General features: G+C 35.3%; 1 protein-coding gene across 12 annotated transcripts in view; it reads left to right on the top strand.

The window, feature by feature from the left end:
- Positions 1–27,138, top strand: part of UTRN (utrophin) — a 575,792-nt gene that overhangs the window by 528,699 nt on the left and 19,955 nt on the right. For 11 of the 12 annotated variants that reach the window (XM_063666718.1, XM_063666723.1, XM_063666719.1 and 8 more), the window contains 4 exons: positions 14,718–14,854; positions 21,410–21,448; positions 21,673–21,738; positions 22,848–22,913. In XM_063666718.1, the coding sequence (XP_063522788.1) occupies positions 14,718–14,854; positions 21,410–21,448; positions 21,673–21,738; positions 22,848–22,913 (308 nt within the window). The remainder of the gene's footprint in view (positions 1–14,717; positions 14,855–21,409; positions 21,449–21,672; positions 21,739–22,847; positions 22,914–27,138) is intronic. The other variant, XM_054489971.2, reaches the window with a different exon arrangement.

The raw sequence follows: 27,138 nt of genomic DNA on the forward strand, positions 1-27,138 counted from the left end.
AATTTGGATTGGGGAAAAATATCATAGTAATATTTACATGAATAGCTATTATAGAAAATTAGAAAGCTGATTATAAAATGCTAATATCAAAATATCATAAAGTAAATATATGTTGTCGCAGTAAAGATATATAAAATTCTATTTTTCTTGGTCTTAAACATATAATAATTCTTAATGGCTTTACAAAATACCTAAACAATTTGAAACCCACATATCTTCAACAGTTGTCATCCAGTGGGTGCATACTTAAGAATCACTGATACACGTATGAATTCCACTTTCCAACTACCAATTTTAAATGAAATCTGTAAGTTACCCAAAACTGTTCTTGTTGCATAGTCTTTCAAAAGTCACTGTTTATCATTTCCAAGATTGCAGCTTATCCTGCATTATACAAGGATAGCTTCATTTTTTAAGACATCCTTTTCCCATTTCTGAGCCTTTGTAGTGATCTTATCAACAGCCTACTTATAAATCATCTGTATGACAGGTCACTTTCTGCATTTGACCCTACAACTTTTTGTAAAATAACTAGAAATATATGTAAATTGAATCTTTAAAAAGGTACTTGCATTTAATAGCAATTAATGACCTGATTTAACTGCTTTCTGAAATTTCTTTCTTTTCACCCACATTCTTTACATTTGCTCTACTCTTTTAAGTTTTATTTATGGTTCATCCATCTTTTACTCAACATTTCCTAAAGTCATTTCATGTCTGCCTTAGAAAATGAACTCAAGTGTGAATTTGTTTGGTACAGTGATAATAAGCACCACTTGAGTGTTAAATGGATTAGACCTTCCCATATGGACCTTGATGTTTGCATTCCTCAGACTGCATCTCCCTTTTTAGTTAAGAAGATGCTCCAGTCACCTTACTGACTTCATCTCTTTCCTTTTCAATGTCCTTTACAGCTGACTCTGAATGTTTCTATTTTTAAGAGCTTTCCACAATTTAGAAACCTTATTTTAAATCCACAAAGCACGCTAAATATGTTGCCAATATATCTGCTTATGATTTATGGTAATGTTTTCTTTTAGCTGTAAGAAGACTAATGGTATATGAATGAACTATCATGACTCATGAAAGCATTTTATGATATTGATAATTTATATAAATATATAAATTATCTGAAGAAATGTAGCAGAATTTTTATTTCTCTAGGAAATGATTTTTTGTCTTATTTCCTTCTACTATTCTATAATCCAAATTTGTACATTTAAGAATTCTTTCATTAGGCTTAATAAGAGTTGATCTTCAAGAGACAGCATGACACAGATGATATTTAATGCCTGTCATCATTCTGTCTCCATATGTCCAAATCCCACCTTCTCACAAAAACAGCTCAACTCCCACTTTGTGTGTGAAATCTCTCCCAGCTCCTCCAGTTTTACCCTCATCAAAGCACTTAGTTCAGGGACCTCTGCCAATAGCCTCTACTTTACCAATTAGCATTTGATTCTATGTTCCCTTGTATCATTTTCTAACTGTGCGGTGTTTTTGTCTTCTCAATTATCTTTTTACCTCCTTGAGGACTGGGATGACTTTTATACTTTTCTCCCTGTGTTAGTTAAATTTGCATCATAAAAGCCAAATGAGCTCATATCTGACTTTATAAATACTAGTTATAGAATATTAAAGCTGGAATTAAAGCTCTAAGAGATCGTCTAACTTATCTTTATTTTGAAGAAAAAACTAAGTCTTAGAGAAGGTAAGTGGTTTGTGGAAAGTTAATGGCATGGATTCAGTGACTTAACTCCATTAGGGAAATACACACACACACACACACACACACACACACACGCAGTTAGCACATTGGAAAATAGGGGTTTATGTATATCCTTGCTGGAATATTATGTTTGTTGAATACCCTTTTACATACCAGGCATTTTGCTAGGAGTTGGAAATACAGAGAAAATTTCATGAAGGAGAGAAAATACCTCTATGTGGAGAAATTCAACAAGACTGTAATATTTTTTAGAATGATTAAGCTTATGAATCAAGACAGTAGTCAATTTTTTTTTCGTATTATCCATGCACTAAACCTTTGAATTCAGGGATTATCATTTTTTTAATAAATAGTTATATCTAAGGTGTTCAGATTTAAATTTCTTTTTTATTTATGATTATTTAATTTCATCGTGAAAATTACCCTACTCAGATCTTCTTTAAGATCATCTTTGTTGTAAGTAACCAAAATTTAATTCAAATTAGAAACATTTTCATATGTTGTTAGAGCATATAAAAGATAGTGTGTGGTTTTGTTTTTTGAGATGAGATCTATTCTGTTAGTGAATTTCAAGTGTATTGTCTGTAGCCACAAGCTGTACATTAGGTCTCCAGAATTTATTCATCATATAACTGAAAGTTTATACCCTTTGACCAGTCTCTTCTCTTTTCCTCCATCCCCCAGCCCCTGGTAACTACCATTTTACTCTGTGCTACTATGAGCTTGACTTTTTTTTTTAAAGATCCCGCATATAAGTGAGATCATGCAGTATTTGTCTTTCTGTATCTGGGTTATTTCATTTAGTATAATGTCCTCCAGGCTCATCTAAGTTATTGCAAATGACAGGATTCCCTTCTTTTTTTATGACTGGATATATTTCACTGTATTTTCTTTATCTGTTTTTCTGTTGTAGGATACTTAGGTTGATTCCATATCTTGGCTATTGTGAATAATGCTACAGTGCACATAGGAGTATAAATATCTTTTGGAGATAAAGATTTTATTTTCTTTGGATATGTACCCAGAAGTGGGATTACCGAATGATATGATAGTTCTATTTTTAATTTTTTAAAGAACCTTTAGATTGTTTTTCATAGTGACTGAAGCAAAGATAGTTCTTTAAATTGGAGAGTTCTTCTTTAAATTTCACATGATTTATAAAAGTTCATACAATTGCTGACAGTGAGAGAGAACTGGATAGGGTTAAATACTAAGGAGAATGGAAAATGTTTAGAATAGCTACTAGGGTCAATCTTGAGTCACACAGAGATGAGTAAACTGATTGCTACCTTGTCACTAGAGTGCAGCTGAGGTTAATTGGCAAGGATATGTAGTTTGTGACTCCATCATTGCTCAGCAGCTTTGGAATTAAAAGGTGAAAAGTATATTTGAAGGCCAAGAGAGTGAAAAATTCAAAGGTGTTAATGATACTGTGGTTGATTTGAGGTATCCTCATGCTGAAGAAATCCCAAGGTGGGATAAAGGGCTAGACATCAAGATGATGGGGAAAGAAGAGGTTTATTTATAATATAAGAAGTGAGAAGAAGAGTCAGAAGATTCCAGTCAGTGAAAGATTTTTTCAAGTTAGAGATTTTGGACTAAAAGTGGCTTTAAGTTATGATGAGGCCTGGGGTATGGCCATACCCCAATGTGTGACTGAAGTGGGACATAGAAAGTTCTAGAAATGAGATGGCTTTTAGAAGGTCATCACTGCGTCTCTAGAAATGAAGTGACAGATGATAGCCCTGTCTGGCATTGTGCCATCAAAGGAGAGGGGAAGGGCACGTTGGCTTTAGTAGATGAAGCTAAGGGGAAAAGGGTGTGTAGGAGAGGAAAAAAAATCATCTTCCCATCTTAGTTTCATAGTTGAGGCTCCTGTAACAAAAGACAGATTAACAAGAGAAAAGCATACAAATTGATTTAATATAAATTTTACATTACATGGAAGCCTTCATCAGGAAGAGAAGACCCGAAGAAACATGGAAGCCTGTGTATTTTTATGCTTAGGTTTGATGAAGAGTGGACAGTTGTGTAGAAGTGTGATTGAATAAGAAGATACGACCTAATGCTAATGAACTAGGGGAACTTAGCAAGGCCTGTTTGTTCAGATTCTTCTCTGTGTCCTGTTTTCAGTGATAAGGATGTTTCTTCCCTCCAAGAATAAGGAGGGCACCTCTCAAATAAGGGTCTTATGACCCTTTAGAGAAGAAGGGTGGGAGAAGGTCAGAGAGATCTTGCTACATCTGCTGTTTTCTCAACTGCCAATGTGCCATATTTGGAGGTAGTGTGTCCTGAACCCTTGCCAAGTGTAAACATCCTTTTCTCTTGGTTTTTATGAGAGATTATACAGCCATGAATGAAAACGATGATATAGGAAATGGCATTATCATGGGAGCTTCGGGATTGATTCAAGGAGATAGGTTGAAATACTAATTATGAACAAGATGTAAAGTAATGTGTAAAAGAACACAGAATCCACTGTAATGGAGAAAGAAAGGTAGATAGATAGGCTGTATGCATATAGTGAGGTACAGTAACCACATCCATGGAGAGAAAATGTGAAATTGAGCAAGGTAATGGAGGAAATAGTAAAAGGAAAGAAGGAGGAAATAAGCAAGGAAAGGTTAGCCAGGGTAGAAAGGTAGTTTGAGAGAAATGTTAGCTCGGGGAGAAGAGACAGGATATTTGCAAAATTTTGTAGCTTGAAAGGTCAACAGCATCAGCTACTTCCAGCATTTCAATTGCAAGGGTAGATTCATTGTCAATGTCATAGTTTAGTTGCTGAGCTTTACATAGGACTAGTTTGTACTGGTAGCTTTGATGAGTTTAGTGAGAAGAGGCGACGACAGGAAAAAAATACTTCGATGAGAAACAGCTTATTAAATTAATACCACTCAAAACAGATTTATATTGCAGGTTTTAAGCAAATACAGTTGTTTTTAAAGCAACAGGTTCAAATGTATTCTTGTTGATATTAATATATAGAGAAATAAACCAAAATTACATGTTTTCCATGAGAAGAATCATATTTTCAGTGAGAATTACAATTTTCTAGTAAAAATAGCGAATTTCTTTTTTAAAAGATAAATTGTGTCTTTTTTTATGAACTATATGCTATTGGCAAAAATAAAACCCACACACACACACAAAACCCAAAAAGAACAAAGAAAAAAATCTAGAAGCAGTTGTTTTGACCAATCCTTTCCACCCCTGCCAGCATCAATGTACTTCGTAAGACTATAAAAATCAAATATTTTAAAAATGCTGATTCATTCTTTGGAAAGCTCTACCTTGAGTAAGGGTAGTTTGTTTTTTGGCAGTCTTGTCTCTTCAGATGTGACGTGGGGTGTTTGCCAATATACTGAAAACGCAGCATCATGGCTGTTTCTCTGACCGCAGCATCCTGAAGTGGTGTTTCAGCTCTTGCTCACCTTACATCGTTTTCCCAGTAGGTTCAGTGCATGTAGATTTGTCATTAGCTTTTAAGGTGAGGTTTGGGCAAAATCCATTTTCCTTTGGATGACTTATCATCCTACTGATTCTTGACTCCTTGGTGATTCTGCTAATGCTAATTTTTTTAGCTTCATATTTTTTCATTAGGACTTGAAAGTCTCTGAGCTTTTCTTACTGATTGCATCCTATCCATGGCATTCAAATGTGTCTGAATTTCAACTTGTTGAAATCATTGAAACTTAAATAAAAACTGAGAGGTTGTTTTATAGTTAAAAAAAAAAAAAAACCTGTTAAGAATGTCTTTAAAATAAGACTTGTGATAATGAAATGTACCGCTTAGCAGTATGCATATACCAGTTGGGACTACTGATTTCTATATTTAAGAAGTAACTCTTGCTAATGAGGGTGCTGTTCAACAATGATTTTAGCGCTTGTGTATGATCCAAATGATAATGTTTAATTATTCTGTTTGCGTGCCAAGTGACTGTTTTCTTTTTATATAACCTTGATTTGCCTCTTTGTAAGCCCTTGTTTTCTTCTGTATGTAACTTTTTCATATTTGTAATTAACAGTTTAAATCCACTGTTTGGAGCATTAAGGAATTAGTTAATACTGATATCTCAAGTTAAGAAGTGACCACCCAAAAAAAAGTTGTTGGGAGAATTAAAACAAATATTTTTTGTTTTGTTTTGTTTGTGGTTCTTTATCTTGTTTTGTTTAAATTGTTTGGTAATTAGAAGTTATGTGTTACAGGATTTAGGTTATTTGGTAGCATTGCGAGTAGATTCCTTTTGTGTGCTGCTTTGTGGGTCTTTGGGGAGAATAGTAAGAGTCCTTTGAGCTGACCTAGTAAAGTCATTTATTCAAGGATCACTTGATTATAAATACTGGATGGGGGTTAGCTTTTCTACATTCTAAATTGTTCTATAACTTATCCTTGCTGTTTCTTGTGATACGTATTAGTGAAAAGGGAACTTTCAGCCATATATTAATGCTTTTGAAGTTCAGTAGTGCATAGATTTCAGCATAAAGTAAGATTATACAGTTTGCAATATGAACAGGGACATATAGAAGGATACACATGCATTCATATAGAGATATACAAACTCAAGCAAAAGATAGAGTAACTCTAAATTATGTTCCATGTGAAGTATCTATATTTGCTCTCTGTCGAGGATAAAATAGAAGAAAATTTAAAATTTCCTAACTATTTTGGTTGGTGAAATACAATCTCAAAAGTAAAAAATTATTTGATTTCGCCTTATAAGTGATTGTCTTTAGGGTTTTGCTACAGATAGATATATCACAGGTACATTTTATAATTCAGTGATACTTTCCGTATTTGTTCATTTATATTAGTTGGTGGGGAACAAGTAAAAACATTGATTAATTCTTATTATACAGGTAAGTTTCCATTGTCTTATGGCTACTTAATAGCAGTACAGTGGAGTAAAGTACATTTTCAGAATTCACATGCCCACTTATCTGTGTAGGTTCAGTTCTAAAATGTTTTTCACAGTGAGTCACCATCATTAGCTTTCCAAAAATGACAATTTCAAGGACAGCCCTAATTTGTACGTGTGAATTTGTATGTACTTGTTGAAAATCAGTCCAGAGGCATCTGGGGAAGATGGTGGTAGCATAGCATCAGAGTTTTGTTGTTGTTGTTGTTGTTGTTTTTTGAGATAGAGTTTCGCTCTTGTTGCCCAAGTTGGAAGCAATGGCGCAATCTTGGCTCACTGCAACCTCCGCCTCCCGGGTTCAAGTGATTCTCCTGCCTTAGCCTCCTGAGTAGCTGGGATTACAGGTGTGCGCCACCACGCCCAGCTAATTTTTGCATTTTTAGTAGAGACAGGGTTTCACTATGTTAACCAGGATGGTCTCAATCTCCTGACCTCGTGATCTGCCTGCCTCGGCCTCCCCAAAGTGCTGGGATTACAGGCATGGGCCACCCCGCCTGGCCCAGAGTTTTTCCATGTCTTTTGCCTTTGCCATTTTCCTTCCATTTGTAAAGTAGTTACATTTATAAAGAGACATTTGTAAAGAGAATAACTAGACAGCAAAACTAAAATGTACAAATTTGCAACCAAACTAGATGACAAGAGAGATCCAAAATAAATCCAGGTGGTGATAAGCCACCACCAGCCACAAAATGTACAAGACATCACTGCCTGTATGAGAGGAAAGAGAAGGAAGTGAGGGTGCCTAATAACCGGATAGCCCCCAAAATAGGCAACAGATATTTAATGGAAAGCTGGCTTGAGAGCAGAGCTGAACCTGGAAGGGTTTTCCCATGCACAGAGACTAGGATAAAAAGGTGTGACATTTCTAGAATGCTCTTGCTTGCAGTGAGCTCTCAGACTGGACCCATCAGGGCTTCCTTCTAGAAAGAAGGTCTCACGCTGAGCAAAACTTCTGGGAATAGAATCAATATGGAGCATCTCAAGGCAACAGAAATGAAAGGAGAAGGCCTAGTCGAAAATGTGCCTGTGTGCTGGTAAAGGGTATGGGGGAACAGGACTAGGAAGTCCCAAACTCAAGTACTGCTATGAATGGAATGTTTATGTCCCCCAAAAATTCATGGGTTGAAATCTAATCCCTAGTGTGATAGTGTTAGGAGACTGGGACCTGGAAGTGATTAGGTCATGAGGATGGAGCTGTCATGAATGAAATTAGTGCATTCATAAAAGTGATCCCAGAGAGCTGTCTCTTCCCTTCCACCTTGGGAGGACACAGTGAGAAGACGGCTGTGTATGACCCGGGAAGCAGACTCACTGGACAACAAATCTGCCAATCCTTTGATCTTGGACTTGCTAGTCTCCAGAACTGTGAGAGATAAATCTCTGCTGTTTTATTTAAGCCACTCAGTCTATAGTATTCTGTTATAGCAGACTGAATAGATTGAGACACGTACTGTAATTGTAAATACCACACAAAAGCAAAAGAAGAAGAATCTCTGTGAAGTTAGAAAAGCTTTCCTCAACCTCATTTCATTATAAAAATTTAGGAAAATTAATTATACAACCAAAAAAAATGAGCAACAAAAGTATCAAGACCAAATCTCATATAAAGCAATTTTAAGAAAAAGAGATAAGGAACAAAATTACATCACTACAAATAAAGCATGCCAGTGTAACTACCTTATGAATGGGAGGAAAATAGAAAAGTAAATCTATATTTTAATGTTTCCACTAATCATATGGGTGGTAGTATGGGTATTAGTGTTCTAAGACTATTATGTATGTAATATGATAAAAAGCAAATGAATAATTATGGGATTGTCTAGGTCTATCATCTTTTGTGTCCTTGAGAACCAGATTTTTGGTTTTGAAAAAAGGAGATAGAGGTGTATTAGAAAGCAAGTTAAGTTAAATCAGAAATTTGAATTGGAATCATCAATGTAACTTCAAGAGAAATTTTACCTTCAAATGCATATTTCCCAGCTCCGTGCAAAGAAAAAGCCTGTTAACACTGAAAAGGCCTAAAAGGTGTGCTTGGAACATCTTGTAATAGTAGCTAATAAGGAAGCTGTTGAAGACTGTTAGAGTCACATTAAAAGTTGCCAACTGAACTTGACCTTCAGTAATGAGCATTGCAATAGATTGAACCCCATCAAATACATTAAAATCTTTGAGTTCCTCATGATATTTAAAATGAACAAAAGCATTGATCATCTTTGGAAAATGATGGGAAACCATTTCATGCTGTTGAAAATTAGTCAACACAGTCAAACATTTATCCTGACTTTTCTAAATGAACTGTACCACAGAGTACCTAAATGTTAGACGTGGTGATGTTTCTTTATAAAAGTATGCATTAGGCAGGGTTCTCTAGAGGGTCAGAACTAATAGGATAGATGTATATATGAAAGGGAGTTTATTAAGGAGTATTGACTCACATGATCACAAGGTGAAGTCCCACAGTAGGCTGTCTGCAAGCTGAAGAGCAAGGAAGCCAGTTCGAGTACCCAAACCTCAAAAGTAGGGAAGCCGACAGTGCAGCCTTCAGTCTGTGGCCAAAGGCCCAAGAGCCCCTGGCAAACCACTGGTCTAACAGTCCAAAAGTTGAAGAACTTGGAGTTTATGTTCGAGGGCAGAAAGCTTCCAGCACGGAAAAAGATGAAAGCCAGAAGACTCAGCAAGTCTGCTCTTCCATCTTCTCCTGCCTGCTTTATTCTAGCCGTACTGGCAGGTGATCAGATGGTGCCCACTGATTTGATGGTACCCACCCGGTTTGAGGGTGTATCTGCCTCTCCCAGTCCACTGACTCAAATATTAATCTCCTTTGGCAATACCCTCACAGACACACCCAGGAACAGTACTTTGCATCCCTCAATCCAATCAAGTTGACACTCAATATTAACCATCACAAAGTATTCCAAGTAATAAATGAAAAATGAATGATAGAATGACACCATTTTGCAATTCCCAATGAATGGATACGGACACTTCGCATGAACAGCTGCTAAGATCACATAAGAGAGATGACAGCTATTATGTGCCTCCTATAACACTGCCAAATACCACTAATTGTCTTGACAAAAGTCTGATGCATTATCTGGATCAAGTTGCAGATTTGTAGGAGGTTATCAAGAGGACAGATGAAAGTGCTGAACTGTACCAAAAATAGACATTCTGTAAAATCCAGACTCTGGAAAACTCTGCAGGTCAAATTATCTCAGTTTGCCAACAGACAAACTGTAGGGAAATGGCAGGTGTGGAGGAGGGACCTGTAAGTTAAAAGTGATTTAAAATATATCAGATTTTTTTTTAATGAGCAAAACCAATTAAGGATAGACATTGGAGTGATAAAACTATTTTTAAAACATAATTCAAGTTATGTACTACTTCAAAAAATGAAGTTGATGGTAATAATGGAGAGGGGAAGAGAGTTGTGCCTGGAAGGGGCTTCTCGAATGTGCAGCAGTGTTCTGTTTTCCGACTGATAATATTTCATTAAGCCATACACTTTTTGTGTATATATTTTGTTTTACTTTAAAATAAAAAGAATTATAAAAATAAATCAGTCTAGTCACCAAAATTTTACAAATGGCTATCTCTGGATGGTCAAATAGCTGGCAATTTTTATTTTATTTTTATTCCTTCATGTATATTTTATTTTTCTTTCTAGTTGTGCTTATACCAAACATGTGTTATATACACCATTTAAATCTTTTTTAAGTAGCTGGGACTGCAGGCATGTGCTATCATGCCTAGCTTTTTTCTTTTTTCTTTTTTTAATTTTTTTTTTTATGGAGACGGAGTTTTGCTGTGTTGCCCAGGCTGGTCTGGAACTCCTGAGTTGAAGCAATCTGCCCTTGTTGGCCTCCCAAAGTGCTGGCATTACAGGTGTGAGCCACTGCCTCCAGCGTATTTATAAAATGACATTTTAATGTAATTTTTTAGAAAACCAACCACATGGCATCTAATCAGTACATTATTTAAAATGAAGGACAAATTTAGGATGTAATATTAGATATTTTAGTCAATGGCTATGGATTCTTTCTCTTTCAAAACTTAAAACAGTTCCATTTTTCTAGAAGCAGTGACATAGTCTTGTAAAAAGACTCAGGTTTTCAAGAACATTTTTTTCAGAACTGAACTTGGTTGGAGTCCATCAAAGGCTTAGTGTGAGTTTACTTAGGCTTCAAAAACCTGATGAGAACCTCCTCAGAGGCCATGATGGTTAAATGAGATTGAAGGTAAGATGCAAGATCCTATGCTAACATGTTACCCTTGTGTTTGATCTAATGGGATCTGCAAAATCTGTTCTCCTTTTCTTACAGAAATAAACAGAAACTGAATCTTCCAAGAAATGCATTTAAAATGTTGGGTAATTTGTGTAGTAATGATTGTTCCTTTCAATTTTATCTTTCTGTCATAATATCAAAAGTTATTTGCTTAAAAAAAAAGAAAAATGTATTATACCTAGTGTAAAGATAGAGTTGAGTTTGATTATATTTATTATGGTAAGTGGGTGGTTCTCTTTTTTCTTCCTTCCTTCCTTTCCTTCGTTCTTTCTTTCTTTCTTTCTTTCTTTCTTTCTTTCTTTCTTTCTTTCTTTCTTTCTTTCTTTCTTTCTTTCCTTCTTTCCTTCCTTCCTTCCTTCCTTCCTTCCTTCCTCTCTTCTTTCCTTCCTTCCTTCCTTCTTTCTTTCTTTCTCTCTCTCTCTTTCTTTCTTTCTTTTTCTTTTTTTCTAAACCAAACCATTATTTTAGCATTTTAAAATAGAGAAATATTAGGTACTACCGTTATATAATAAAAATCAAATCGGACCAAGTATATATAAATGTTTTAACATTTTTGGTGCAAAAATGGGTTAAATTCACTTTATTGGCTCTATCCCAGCTGAAGAATTACATTCTGATAACCTGAATATAATCCCTAATTCCTTGGGATGAATTACTTTTCACGTTTTCTTTTAATATTGCATAAAATTTATGGGAATGGTGAGTTAATGCTCTTAGATTACAACTCTTTGTGCTAGCTTTTCCCCAAGGAAATAAAAATAAGCTATTTCTGTGTGAGTGTGTACTAATTTTTAAGAACATGTACATATGAGTATTATTAGAAACTCTAATTTCAGTAACTACTATAACTTTTTGGGACAGCAAGTAGTTGTTTGTTGGTTATTTTGTGCATGGGATAGAAAGGGGTTGTTTTTGTTTATTGGTTGGTTTTGCTTTGGTCTTTCATGTCTTGAAAATATTTAGCTAAAGAATGTATGCTGTGGAATTGAACTGGCACTTTTGAATAATTTGTCATTTTTTTCACAAGCAAGAGTTCATGTTGGAACTCAAATATAGATAAACTAGAAGAACTGATGCTAAGTAAAAGAAGCAAGTCATAAAAGACAATGTATTATATTAATTTGTTTATATGAAATGTCCAGAATAAGCAGATTCATAGAGAAAATAGATTAATGCTTGCCATGGGTTGTGGGAGGAGAAGGGTCATGGGTACAGAGTTTCTCTTTGGGGTGATGAAAATGACCTGTAATTAGATAGTGGTGATTTTTTTTAACTTTATGAATTCACTGAAAACCGCTGAAGTGTAAACTGTACCATACCCTTTCTGAGGCACCCTGGGTAAGGGGCCTGATGCCTTGCCCACCTGGCCTTTTCTCCCACCCACTCACTTCACTCAGGGCTGTGAATTGAAGACCTGGATATGGCTTGAAAACCACTGGCCTAAGAGATGAAAACTTTTACATTGCTAGGTATGGAGTTTACTCCCAAGTAAAAGCTGGAGTCCATTGCTCATTAAGTATTTCTCTATATTAACAGTGTACTAAGAACAGACAAAGAAATAAATTGGGTCATAAATGCTTATTCTTACACACGGGTCCTCTTTATGCATTTCTATTATGGAAACTTCTTTTTTTCCTTCCTTACCAAGACATTTAGGGTAAGCATATCTCTAAATTATCTGCAGTTGTGATAACCATTGCAAAAGATGTGAAAATCGTTTATAGTAGATGATATATCCTTTTGGCTTTATTCTGAGACCCAGATACTGCTTCTCTAAAAGTTTCCTTATTTGCTCCCAACTACAATCTGTTTTTTTTTTTTTTTTTTTCCTTTTTTGCCTGGTAAGAGCTGAATACTCTCAAACCGTCAGATCTTGTAACAACCCTTTTTCCTCCACAGGGTTTCCTTGAATTCTTTTTCTTTTCATGAATACCTTTTTCTTCTGCACTTTTGCTTTGCATTTGGGAAGACCTATATCCATATAACTGCAGATCATTATGTAGTCAATATTCAGTTATTCGGGAAAAGGTGGGTCATTGTGAATCTGATGGCAAGGCCTGGTGATAGCATGGGGCTGGCACCTTGTTGCAGGTTGTTTGTTTTGTCAATTTAAAAACTGATGAATTTTAAATGATAAGTAGCTGCGGCTTAATCATGTCTCATCTCTGCTTTGCAAGCCGAGAGAATCAAAAGTTCCCTTAATTATTTACTAGAAGCAGACATGTTTTGATAGAATGGGAATGGATAGAAAGTGGCAAAACTATATAAGGGTTGACTCAGAACTTAGTTGTTTTCAAAAATAGTTTGGTTTTTTTTGTTTTTTTTTTTAATTTTTGGCTGGGTGCAGTGGCTCACTTCTGTAATCCCAGCACTTTGGGAATCTGAGGCAGGTGAATCACTTGAGGTCAGGAGTTTGAGACCAGCCTGGTCAACATGGTGAAACCCCATCTACTAAAAATACAATAAATTAGCCGGGTGTGGTGGTGCGCACCTGTAGTCCCAGCTACTCAGGAGGCTGAGGCATGAGAATCGCCTGAACTTGGGAGGCAGAGGTTGCAGTGAGCTGAGATCGTGCCATTGCATACCAGCTTGGGCAACAGAGCAAGACTCTGTCTCAAAAGAATAAAAAAAGTTTCTGTCTCCAAAACAAGTTTCTGTGAGTCCTGGGCATGCATGTTGTGAAGGAAAAGCTGAAGGGCAGGGAGAGGGAGCAGGCAGCGGGTAAGCAAATATACTTATCACTCAGTGTCTGATTACAAGAAAGTTTCTCTCTCCTTCTCCCCTTCTCCTCCTCCTTCTCCTCCTCCTCCTCCTCCGCCTCCCTCTCTCTTTCTCTCTCTTTCTGTCTCTAAGAGGAGGGAGTGAGGTATAATGAGTGGTAGGTTGAGCAGCCAAGTTGGAGCCAGAGGATCATGGGCTTCATTAAGTTCTATGCAGGTAATGTAAATATTTTAAATGCATCTTCAGAAGGATCACAGTTGATATCTGTATTGTAAATAGAAACTAGAATTGTGATATACAGTAGAAAACTGGGGCTTGGAGAACAATAGTTCATGGGATAGGATGATGGGGTGGGTGGGGTTGGGGTAGTGTTAGTCCATATCACCCTAAATGATTATCAAACTAATCATTTAGAAATACCTAAGGGAACAGTGACATTTTATACCACTATTAAAAATGTAGTTCAGGTGAAATAATTATATGTCTGCATAGTTGGGAAAGGACAAAGAAATCGACAGTATTCCTTCCCAAACAGAGCACCAATGTGGCCCTGCTCTTTCTCTCTTATTTATTGTCTTGTCTTTTTCCCCACAGGAATATATGCTGGCTTGTGTGTAGCCAGCATCGGCTCTATGACTAATTTCCATTAACACAGCTTGGTTAAAACCATATAATAGCCACAATACTCTGTCATCACTAAATTAATAGCAAATTGAAATTTTTTTTAGTGATAAGAACCAGCCAATAGTTTGGAAAAATTAGTTTGGAAAAATTTCAAAACTAATTTTACTTTTTGGCCCAAGTTTTAAAATATTGGGGAAATGAACTAGTTATGGTTTATTTTCAACAGAGAATGAAAAAGTATAAACTTATCACTGGATATATTTAGTGATGAGTTCTTATTGCCAAGTGTTTTCATGAGACTGTGCTTTATTTCAAAAATGCATAAAACTACCAAAACTGTTGACATTTAATTGCATCAATTTACATCTGCTCTGATTTTGTTATAGATAGTTATTGCCTTCCATTTTACTGAGAGAAGTGTAATTGTTTTCAACCTTATAGACAACGTCTGGGGAAGACGTACGAGACTTCACAAAGGTACTTAAGAACAAGTTCAGGTCAAAGAAGTACTTTGCCAAACACCCTCGACTTGGTTACCTGCCTGTCCAGACAGTTCTTGAAGGTGACAACTTAGAGACGTAAGTTTGATTTTAATATTAAATCTAGTGTGAACATTTATATCTGATGTTGTCTTTTTTATGTTAGTAACACACGAGAAATTGTTTAATACAAACTGCATTTTAGAGGAGGTAAATTAAACTTGGAATCAGTCTTCACAACATGAATTTTTACTATTCACTTTTGACAATGTCACAGCCAAAATTTCAATTTTAACCTTGCACATGTCCTTAAATTTTAAAAGTATGTATTAATATGGCAACCTTAATACACACTGGTCATCTCTTTTGTCGGTCATCTCTTTTCTTTTTAAAAGCACTTAAAGTGTGGCATTATATAGTCTTTCATTATTTATTTATTTTCCTTTTTTTCCCCTTATGGGGGGTGTTTTACTATTTCTCGGAGTATGTTTTATACTCTTTTTGCATCTCTTTAATATAAATTTATTAATAATACTTAATCTGTTGATTCAGATATTTATGCTAAAATTCTAAAGTATCACATTATGATTCTAATCTATTTTTTATTGAAAATGAAGACAGCAAACTGAGATAGCTTTATAATTACATAAAATAGAAAAGATTTCAATTTTAACCTTGCACGTGTCTTTAAACTTTAAAAATATGTATTAATATGTCAACCTTAATACACACTGGTCATGTCTTTTGTTAGTCATCTCTTTTCTTTTTAAAAATACTTAAATTGTGGCATTATATAGTCTTTCATTCTTTTATTTATTTATTTATTTTCCTTTTTTCCCCTTATGCAGGGTGTTTTACTGTTTCTCGGAGTATGTTTTATACTCTTTTTGCATCTCTTTAATATAAATTTATTAATAATACTTAATCTGTTGATTCAAGTGTTTATGCTAAAATTCTAAAATATCACATTATGTTTCTAATAAATGAAAACAGCAAACTGAGATAGCTTTATATATTACATAAAATAGAAAAAATTTATTCAAAGTGTATAATTTGAGTTGGTTAGCATAGATGAAAGTTTCAAGATGGTGAAATTACTATGTGATTATAAAGCAAAGGGAATAAGAATTTATGGCCTGAAGTGAAAAGAAAAAAAATGTTTTTCAATGACCCAGAAAAAATGCAAAGAAGTAATTTTAAGGTACTAAACAATTATGTGTTAAGATCAAAATAATAGATTTTAAATCTTTGAATTGCTTTTTAATATGTCAGCATAAATATTCCTGCTAAGGCAATTTTCTTGTGGTTGAATCTTGGGGAAAATGAACTTTTATTACTAATCATCAACAGAGTGCCTAGTTGTATAGCATAATGAAGTTCTAGTCAGAGAAAGACACCGTCTCAGATGACTAGAGAAGAGAAACTCAAAAGTGTGAAGTTTTCTACTTTATAAAAAATAGAGAAAATTGTAGTAAGAAGTATAAAAAATGTCAAGTGCAATTTTTGTGAAATGAAACTTTAACCTTCAAATTCATAGTTCATTTTATTTTGTACATGAGAGAAAATCGGAGTAGTAATATCTTAGTGCATTGTAATAGTCAATGTCTCAAACATGTCAAAATAGAAGAATACAGTATTTGATCTGCAGACCAAAATAGATTTTTAAAAATCCCTGTAGACCTCAAACTTTGCTAAACTTATGTACCAGTTTATCTCTTTTATTTGTGGAATGGCTAAGAAATAGAAGAAAGACCACAGCCAAAGCATAGGAGATACCTTTTTCCCTCTATAGGTAATGTCATGTGTGTGTATACAGAAAGAAATACAATGCAAATGCATATTTAGATAGGTCCATGTATAACACATACACGTACAGAATGTAAGAAAAAATTTCAGCTTTATGATTACTGTGCTTGATATCAAACTGTGTACACTTAAGATACATTCTTTCCACTTGATATCAAACTGTGTACAATTAAGATCTATGTCTTTCTAAACATTCTTTTGCATAGTACAATTTAGAAACAGTTTTAATAAAGCAATTTCAATTGAAAGAGAGCTATTCGAATACATTCAGGAACAGTAGACTTTTGGTCCTCTTTTTGATTTGTGGGTATGCTTTTGTCCTTTCCTTCAAAAGGTTGTGTGATAATAGATTCTTATTTGTCTTAGTATCTAATATATGTTTAACTGTGCTGATGCCTTAGGATAAAGACAAAATTGTACTTTTTTTTTGTATCCCATCCAATTAACCTTTGACATGGATAATTCTGAGGCACGGAATTATTACTTGGTGCTTTAATTTACGGGATAATTTGATAGGTTTGAACTAAGCGATGTGCCTTTTAATCTTTTGCTAAACCATTGGCGTTTTGCATCACAAATGTCTACACCCTTTACAGGAATCATGCAGATAGATGCATATTTTATACTCCTTTAAAACATTTTTAATTTCCCTTTCAATGTCAAAATAATCATTGGTGTCAGTCATCCTATTCTGAGTGACTCTATTAGGTAAAAATTAACAGAAAAGCATGCCAAATAATTTTGTACTGTGATTTTGGGGTGTAATTCTGAAAATGCCTCGCCTCAATTCATTCAATTGAAAATGAATTTATGAGCATTTTTAGTGAGAGGAAAACAAGAGAAAAAAAGGAAGGAGTGTAAGCTTGCATCAGATGCTCCAAGATCCTTTTTGGAAAGATTTATGAACTACTAGATATAGTGGGCAGGTTTTCTTTTTTTAATCCTAGACCAAGGTCTCGGGATTTGATATAGTTCACTTTTCGGCTGAGCCCGTTCTAGTACAGGGCCACTTAATCTTCTGGTGTAACAATTTATGTGAGTGGGTAATAAAAAAGTTTGATTTTGTTTATTCTCCTATTTGTGGGAGGAGAACATTGGAGAAAAACCAGCGAAGTGGCAAATGTGTTGAAGTTATTTATGAAGCTAATTAGAATTTTCTTTTGCTTCTTTCTTTTTCATCCTTGCAAAATGTAACATTTTATCCTCTGCCCAGTAATTACACATGCATGCATGGAGGAGGGGATTTATGGGGAAAATGAGTTATTACTAAAAGGGAGTAAACAAATCCATGCTAAGGTTTATTCGATGAATTTTATAACTATGCAAAATTTTTCAGAAAATAAATCAATAAATGAGTAGAGTTTGATTAAAGAATACTCCGTTGAAAATGAATCTGAGGAACAAGCTAAAATAGTAGCAAAAGTAATTCAAGAGTTGTGAGAATTATTATTGGCTAAAGAGATAGGTTGGTTTCCCTAAAGATTAAAAGAAGTAAAATAGACACCTTTCCCTGGTATTGGTTAAAGGAGAGTAAATGAGTTTAAAGATTTTTTTAAGAGCCTTTGCTATAGCAAGAAACAAATGCAATATAAGTTTAACTACAGTTGCAGTTAACACCCGACTAGAAGGAAGTATGACAGCCAAGTTGAGACCTGAAAGATTAATAGGGCTAAGTGCTGTGTGTTTGATGTGGGAGGTTGAGAGGGAGAGTTTCTGGTCCAAGGAAGCATTTTCAAAAGCTTGGAGGCAAGATAGTTTCAGAAACTGGGGTGGAAAACTAGCAACAGTGGCAAGAAATGGCAGTGGAGAGAGAAGATGGAACCATATAATGAAGGGCCTTCTAAGCCATGCCAAAGTGTTTGGAGTTTATTCTGAGAGCAGTGGGGAGCCTTTGAGGGTCTTTGAGTAAAAGCAGCAAGGATCCCACTTACCCTGCTCTGGAGCAAATGGATTGAAGAAGGCAGAAGACAAAGAACAAGGAAGAGTCTAATGACAATTTAAGGCACTAAAAGGGTCATTAAGTTCTTCAAAGTCTGGGTTTTATATATAAAACCATTTTATATATATATATACACACACATATTTTTTATATATACAAATATGTATATATGTGTGTATATATATTAATATAATATTATATATGTATATATATTTTTTTGAGACGGGGTCCAGTTCTGTTTCCCAGGCTGGAGTGCAGTGGCACAATCACAGCTCACTGTCTCATTGCAGCCTCGACCTCCCAGGCTCAAGCGTTCCTCTTTGGAAATTCCTAGGCAGTATGTGAAGTTGAGGGGGGTGTCCCCCCAGCGTTAAGAATGACACTGAATGATCTGGCTCCAGACATAAGCCTGTGAGTCAAGCAGAACAAGTTTTCTTGTATCAGTTTGTAAATTAAACTTCTGGGTGAAATTTTCAGCCTCCCGAGAAGCTGGAACTATAGGCATCATGACACCACGCACAGCTAATGCGTTTATTTTTTGTGGAGATGGGGTCTCGTTATGTTACCAAGGCTGGCCTCAGATACCTGGGCTCAAGTGATCCTCCTGCCTCAGCCTCCCAAAGTGCTGAGATTATAGGTATAAGCCACCGAGCCTGGCCTGGGTTACATTTTACATGATACTAAGTGATCCTCTTGCCTCAGCTTCCCAAACTGCTAGGATTACAGGCACAAGCTACCGAGCCTGGCCTGGGTTACATTTCATGTAATATCTAAGTATTTGTAGTAGAGTCTGATTTCTGGAATATTAGTGTGTGATTGACAAAGTCACCTGTTCAGCCCCCATGCTGGAGAGCAGGGATAGGCTGCATTCTGAAGCCTGGGCTAACACACACATTGGTCTTATTTCCAAGCCTTTTTAATGATAGGTTTGCAGTTTCTTATTTTCTCCTTTCAGAATTAAATGAAAAAGCTTATCATTTAATCTTTTTTTCTACAAATCAAAATTTTCTGAAGTCAATGAAGCCCAAGGTTTGACTTTTTTATCTCTATTTCTTTTTTTAGAAATTTTTCAAATATATAACAAAACTTGAGAAACCCTTCAGTTCAGCTCTCTACCCTTGCCATTCTCATTTTAGGTCATGGATCCCTTTTGTGCTAACTGGGTTAAGTTAGCAAGAACCAGTCAAGCAATTTGACAGAGCTTTTCCAAGGTTGATTAAAACAAAAAAAAATACACTCTTCTTCTATTTGAAGTTCATGGCATATGTTTTGCTACACTTGAATTTTGGAAATAATCTCTTAAGCAGTTACTGTTTTTAGAAAGTATATAGCATATCATTCACCTGACATTTAACATATTTCAGGGTTAATGAAGAGCAGTGATGTGGAAATAGTATTGACTAATACTATGTTGTTTTATTGTTATTGTATCTATTTTACACATATGTAAATTAAGTTTACTGACAGTATAGATATTGTGACAAAAAGTGTGGATAAATTCCTGGTTCTGCAGTGAGAACACAGGGACACAGGAAGGGGAACATCACACACCGGGGACTGTTGTGGGGTGGGGGGAGTGGGGAGGGATAGCATTAGGAGATATACCTAATGCTAAATGACGAGTTAATGGGTGCAGCACACCAACATGGCACATGTATACATATGTAACAAACCTGCACGTTGTGCACATGTACCCTAAAACTTAAAGTATAATAATAATAAAAGAAAAATAAATAAATAAATAAATAAATAAATGCCTGGTTCTGAAAATAGATCTGAAGAGTCTTAGTTTTTCATCCCAATAAGATAATGTTCAAAAGTCTTTGCTGTGTAGGCATCAACCTGCACTTCACTACAGGAGATGAAGAGAAAAGTAGGCATTATAGATACCTACTTTCTTTTTCTAAGTAGGTGTGTATAATAGAAATAGGAGAATCAAGGAGTTTTGGAATAATTTTGTTTCAAACACTGTTAGCTTTTGCAGACTTTATTTAATTAAATAGCTAATTTTCTTTGTACTTTAAATGTTCTGCATTCATTTACTCTCCTTCCTCCTCAAAAAGCTAGGGTTGGAACTAGCTTTTAATTAGGATCAGTTGTTTTCAAAAGTATTTCATGGAGACTTGGGAATTCTTAGGCAGTATGCAACATCCCCAGCTTTAAGAGTGACACTGAATGATCTGGCTCCAGACACAAGCCCCTGAGTCAAGCAGAACAAGTTTTCTTGTATCAATTCATAGTTTAAACTTCTAAAAAGCATTTTTTTGAAGAAAATGTATCGTGATCTCAGGAAGTTGCCTTCCGTGTTATTTATGATGTGACATTTTTGGTGGGATCTAGGGGTGTTATCTAGGTTGCATGTTTGTTCAATGGGTCTGTGAGGTTGAGGTATTTTGGGTGCATCTGTGTTTGAATGTTTACATTTAAAATTAGATGAAGAACAGAAAAATCTAATTTTATTGCACCTCTGCCATCAACATATAATGTAGTGTTTCATTTTTAACTTCATCTTTCTAACCAAGTTTCTTCTCTAGGAAAAACAAAAATATGATTGCATCCCCCCTTGGTATATTATAGAATGTTATCTTTACATTATTCTATAATTTTGAGTTATTTTTGAGCATTCTGGTTTTTTCCCCAGTATGACTGTTTAAAGATGTGTTTGCTATCCTCGAAGAAATATCCTGTAATATCTGTGAAAAGGCCCCTGCAGACTCTTGAATACACAGCAACTTCTCTAGAATACACTGTGACTTCTGTTACTTTTGATTTCCCCATGGTGGCTCTCAGGGCAACCACATATATGAGCGGAAAATAATTGAGAATCTCCCCACACCCCCACTGCTTTTGTCTTAAATTGCTCTAAAGTGTTTGTTCTGTGACTTTTGTCTCCCTCTCCCCTCTTGCAGTCCTATCACACTCATCAGTATGTGGCCAGAACACTATGAGTGAGTATTCATAGCCCACGTGCAGGAGAGGTGTTCTGATCAGTGGTACTAGCATGGGGGTCTTACTAAACTCTTGGTCTAAAATAATACTTCTGTGTTCTGGGTAACAATCCTAGTGGTTTGTTTGCATGGCAAATTCATTACTTAAGTAACCTAACATTTCTAATCGTAACATCTATCAATATTTGGGCATAAAATTATTGCTTTGTTTTTTTCTTTTAAAGCCCCTCACAATCTCCTCAACTGTTTCATGATGACACCCATTCAAGAATAGAACAATATGCCACACGGTAAGAAACTCTGATCAGAGCCCTCCACTGCACTGCCACCCAGAATGTATCTATTTCTAATTAATCTAATATCATTAATATACCTTGATTTAAGAAATGCAGTTTTGCAGGAGTTATGATTCCATTATATTTGGAATTTGGGCTCTCATATTTTCATGATGCAATTTGCACTTTACCAAACACCTGCTATATATTCTGTGAAAAGCAAACCTAAACAGGATGTGATTCTCCAGCTAATGAGAATCCAAACACTGTACAAGCAGGATTTAGATAGTGTAACCAAGTTTCAGTGAATGAAAGTGGGATTGCAGGTATTCTCAGGAGATGGTGCATATATGAATTACAATATGTAATTAAATTTATGCTAATGCTTTAGGGTAGGGGTTTAGAGTCTCTAAATAATATAATATATAGGCTGGTCTTGATGGTGTGCACAAACTTTCAGAAAAGTGGTATATACTAGGTGTCTGTGGTTCTAGTAACTAGCTTTGCCTAGAAAGGTTGATTCAAGCATCATAAAAATGGTAACATTTGAACTGGGTCTAGGCCAACTAGAATTTCTAGGGGAAAGTCTTTGACTGATGGAATAATATACTCAAAAGCATTGAGCTGGGAAAGAGCATGGTTTGTTTACTGAACTGCAGGTAGGGGAAAGGGAAATAGATGAGAAAGTGAAGAGACAGAAGTTGAGGTCTGATCATGAAAAACCCAGCCACTGAAGAGTTGGATCATGTCCTGAGTTAAAGGGAGGTCATGGAGAGTTTTTATGAGAGGAACATCATTTTATTTGTTTGAGAATGTCACCCTCACTTCGATGTAGACCAACTAGAGGGTGAAGGAGAGCCTAGGTCTGGGGGCTCAATTAGAAGATTAGGTCAGTTAGGAGACTTTACAACATGGCATAAGATAAAGGCCTACAGGCATTAAGACAGTGGTGATAGAAAGGTAGCTCAACATGAAACGTTTTAGTCTTACAATCATGTTAGGAGATTTGGATCTTTCTACGTTTTGTCAGAATTTTGACAATTTAAAAATGATTAAGGATGTACGTCCAATTGACCGTGTCCTATATGGCCACGTTGTCTAATCTCCTTATTTTTATTTTGCAGACTGGCCCAGATGGAAAGGACTAATGGGTCTTTTCTCACTGATAGCAGCTCCACCACAGGAAGCGTGTAAGTAAATCATGAAATTAGTGCTGCCTGGGAAGTCTAGTTCTTGTACTATGGCTGTCAGAAACAATCTTCACTGATGTGGCTCTGAATCTTGATCCCAATCAAAATTATTAAGTGTCATTCCAAAAATTTCTACATAGATTTTATGCTTTCAAACCATGATAGTATAAACTCAATATGTGTATTTACTTTGTTTCATATAAGTTAATGAAAAAATCTTAACATTTGTCAATTTATATACTGCAGGAAAATCAGATTGTTTTATTTAGAATAACAGGTGTATATATTCATTCCATTTGTCTTATATTTCTTATTAATTTAACAAAGGTAATTTGACAGAATATGTGCCCTTTCTGTGAAATCCTCTTCCTTCCACTAGCTAACATTTTTTCCATATTATCTGCATTCAGCAACTCTGACCCACACATGCTTAGATATATACTCCTACCCTTCATTGAAAACTGTTAACTCCTCTGCCAATGTTTTATTTTATTAGCAACTAAGAAAAGCCTCATTGACTTTAGAATACTAAAAAGATGTTACATACTAAAAAGCTTTCTAGCCAATAATTTTATTTCTGATTTCCCCATATGTGTATGTTCCACTTGGTTGTGGAACTTTCTCAGCAAATATTTTATCACTGATTATCCCACTATTGTGTGTCATCTTACTTTTGGAACTTTTCATTCTTTTTTTTGTGCCCTGGAATTCACATTTTTAATTCTGAATAATATCTAAAAGACTAACATTGTCAAGCTTATGTGACTTACAAAGCTTTATTGTGGTTTGGATCTGATGGGAAGCTGTAAAGTAGACAGAAAAGTTGTCAAACATAGTAGTTGGGTGTTTTCACTAAAAAAAAAAAACTATGGAGAGTGCTAGGTTAAAATACTTTAAGTGCTCAAATATAGAATGTTCTCTTTCCATATTTTCTAAAAATTGTTTTATTTATTATTATGCTTATAAATAAAAGTTATCAGGAGGTTTTTCAATTTCAAATTTCAAAGATTGCATCTGAACACTTGACCATAATGTAGTAGAGATTTATACATTATCATTCATGTACTATGAGTGTGAAACAATTCCCAAATCAAAATAAAGGTATATTCATAGTGCTTTTTTCATATTTAACCTACTAGTGTGCATTTCATGTAAAGTAGTTAAGTATCTTGAATCTCTCCTAAATCAACAAATTTCCTCAAGGCTGACCATAGCCAAAGCGTTAAAGGAAATAAAAGATAATAATTCAGAACAAAATCTTACTTCTTTAAAATGTTTGTCATGCCCTGTGAACACAGTAAAGGTAATGCTCAAATTTAGTATATTGTATCTTCAAATACGAATAAATACTATTTTCAAATTTAGCACTGTTTCAGAAAAGATTAACATTTTTTAAAAAGAAAAGAAGTCAGAAGATTAACAGTCAGATACATTTTAATATACTGTCATTAGATATATTAACTCATTCACTCATCCAACAGATAGTTGTTATTAATATACACCTACCATGTAATGGTGTGCTGGAGCCAATTGTGAGAACTGATTGTTACATTTTCAGGATGTTTGTAAGCTGTTAAACAGAGCCTTTTTAAAAATAATTTATGTACATGTATATACAGTTACAGTTAAATAAATTAGATTAAAACAAAAACAAAAGTAATTCTCAAAACTCATCACATCCTAATGATTTTACTTCATTTCACTAATATCTATGCCCTTGGGATTATTTATTATAAACTTGTCCATCCCGCAACCCACAGGCCACATGTGGCCCAGGACAGCTTTGAATGCAGCCCAACACAAATTTGTAAACTTTCTGAAAACATTATAAGATTTGTTTGCGATTTGTTTTTTGTTTTTTTGCTTTTTTAGCTCATCAGCTATCATTAGTGTTAGTGTATTTAATGTGTGGCCCAGGACAATTCTTATTCTTCCAATGTGGTCCATGGAAGCCAAAAGATTGAATACTCCTGATTCATTATCTCTGTCAGGTGGTGTGCAAATGTGTATCTTTTCCCCGTTCCACATTCAGTGAAGTCATGAACTTGAAATTGGCCATGATCAAAGTATTTAAATCACAGAAGTTGCAAATGCCACAAATCAAGGTCTTTTTCTCTTGGAGAACCTGTTAAACATTTACCAACTCACGACCGCCATGCACCCAATACTGCAATAGGTCTATAGATGCAGATACTGTCTCCATGAATCTTATAGGCTAAAAAGGAAATAGATAAGTAGTCCTACCAGAAGAACATGATGAAGGCATTTGTGGTAAACAGAATGATGGCCCCCCAAAGATGTCCACATCCTAATCCCTGAAGCCTGTGAATATATTACTTTACATGGCAAAAGGGACCTTGCCACAGGTTTTTAATTAAGGACCTTGAAATAGAGAGATTATCCTGGATAATCCAGGTGGCCCCAATGTAATCCCAAGGGTCCTCATAAAGGGTAGGAAGGAGAGCCAGAGTCAGAGAAGGAGACAATAGCAATGGAGGCAGAGGTCAGAGAGAGATCTGCAGATGCTGCCGTGTTGGCTTTGAAAATGGGGAATGCAGGTGACCTCAAGGTGCTAGATGATGCAAGGAAACAAATAATCTCCTATGAACCCTAGGATGGGCATATTATGAGTCCTATTTTATAAACAAGGAACCTGACATCCAGAAAGATAAATGACATGTCCATGATCACCCATATATCTATTACAATTAGATATATGAGTACGTTCGATTGACTCTGGACAATTTAAAAGGAAGTTGATGTTATGAATACTACATATATTTGAAGGAAAAATTGAGCAATGACATCTCAGGACAGGATAGCACTCATGATGGTTCTGGGGAATCTCAGAAGTGAGAACTCAAGGACAACAGTTCCTTGGGCCATGGCTATCAGGATGTCTCACTCCATCTGCCATCTGCCCTTGGGTGACACTGGAAAGAAAGAATGGGGAGGCTAGCTGTGGTTTACACAGGCATTGCAGTTTGCAGATCTGAAACCTAGAACAGAACAATCCTTAAAAGAAAGAAAATTATTATTTTTATTTATGTCTCATCTACTTTCAAAAGCTCATTGAATGAATCACAGTTTTTTGTCATCTGATATGTACTAATTTTGTAATCTAGATAGTGTTTACTATGTGTGACTTAACTGTAGTATAATTATATTCCATCTAATGGTATTTCCTTGGTGCAAACCTATTATTTTTGCAACATTTTCTATTTTAGCACAAGACATACGATTGATGTTTAATGTCCTTTATCTGGTACCTCATATTCTATCTGCATTTAAAGAGTTTGTTCTTGGTTTTTACTATATGTAATTAAGAACTAGAATGTATCTATTTTTATATTCAACATTTAGACCTAATAATCTGTGAAAAACACTTAAGACTAAAACTGTATGTTTTATATAAATGATTGTTAAATTCTTATTTTTGTGAAAAGTGCCTTAACTTTCTTCCAGATACCATAATGAAAGAATGCAATGATAGTGGGGATGATAATTATAATAATATGTTAAACTCTATCAGCTTCCCCACAGAAGGGAATCTATAAGTTTGTTGACAACAAAAATACATCTCAAATCTAATTTTGGCTGGTTTCACTATGGATAGTCAGTCTCCAAATCTTTAAAACAAAAATTTAGTTGGTATTAATATTAAGCACTGAAGTTAATCCATGAGGTCAGGTGCTGTAGTAAATGTTCTGAGGGCATAATGGTGGCTTGTGATCTTGGAGGAACTCTACGCCAGGATCTGTGGTCAAATCATGGCCACAAGATCAGCCAGGTAGCTTAGGAGATCCAAGTTTTCTTTTAATTCTTGTTGTCCTTATATTAGTTCTTATTTTAAGGGTTTTCTTTCCATGTTTATTATTTTCTTTTAGGTATGTTATTGATAGGTATCATAGAACTAATTTTTTGTTTGTTTTGTTTTGTTTTTGTTTTTGAGACCGAGTCTCGCTCTGTGCCCAGGCTGGAGTGCAGTGGCACAATCTCAGCTCACTGCAACCTCAGCCTCCCTGGTTCAAGCGATTCTCCGGCCTCAACCTCCTGAGTAGCTAGGATTATAGGCACCTGCCACCAAGCCCGACTAATTTTTGTATTTTTAGTAGAGATGGGGTTTCACCATGTTGGTCAGGCTGGTCTCGAACTCCTGACCTCAAGTGATCTGCCCACCTCGACCTCCCAAAGTGCTGGGATTACAGGCATGAGCCACCATGCC

Source organism: Pongo pygmaeus, chromosome 5 (genome assembly GCF_028885625.2).
Source record: "Pongo pygmaeus isolate AG05252 chromosome 5, NHGRI_mPonPyg2-v2.0_pri, whole genome shotgun sequence".
Classification (NCBI taxonomy): Eukaryota; Metazoa; Chordata; class Mammalia; order Primates; family Hominidae; genus Pongo; species Pongo pygmaeus.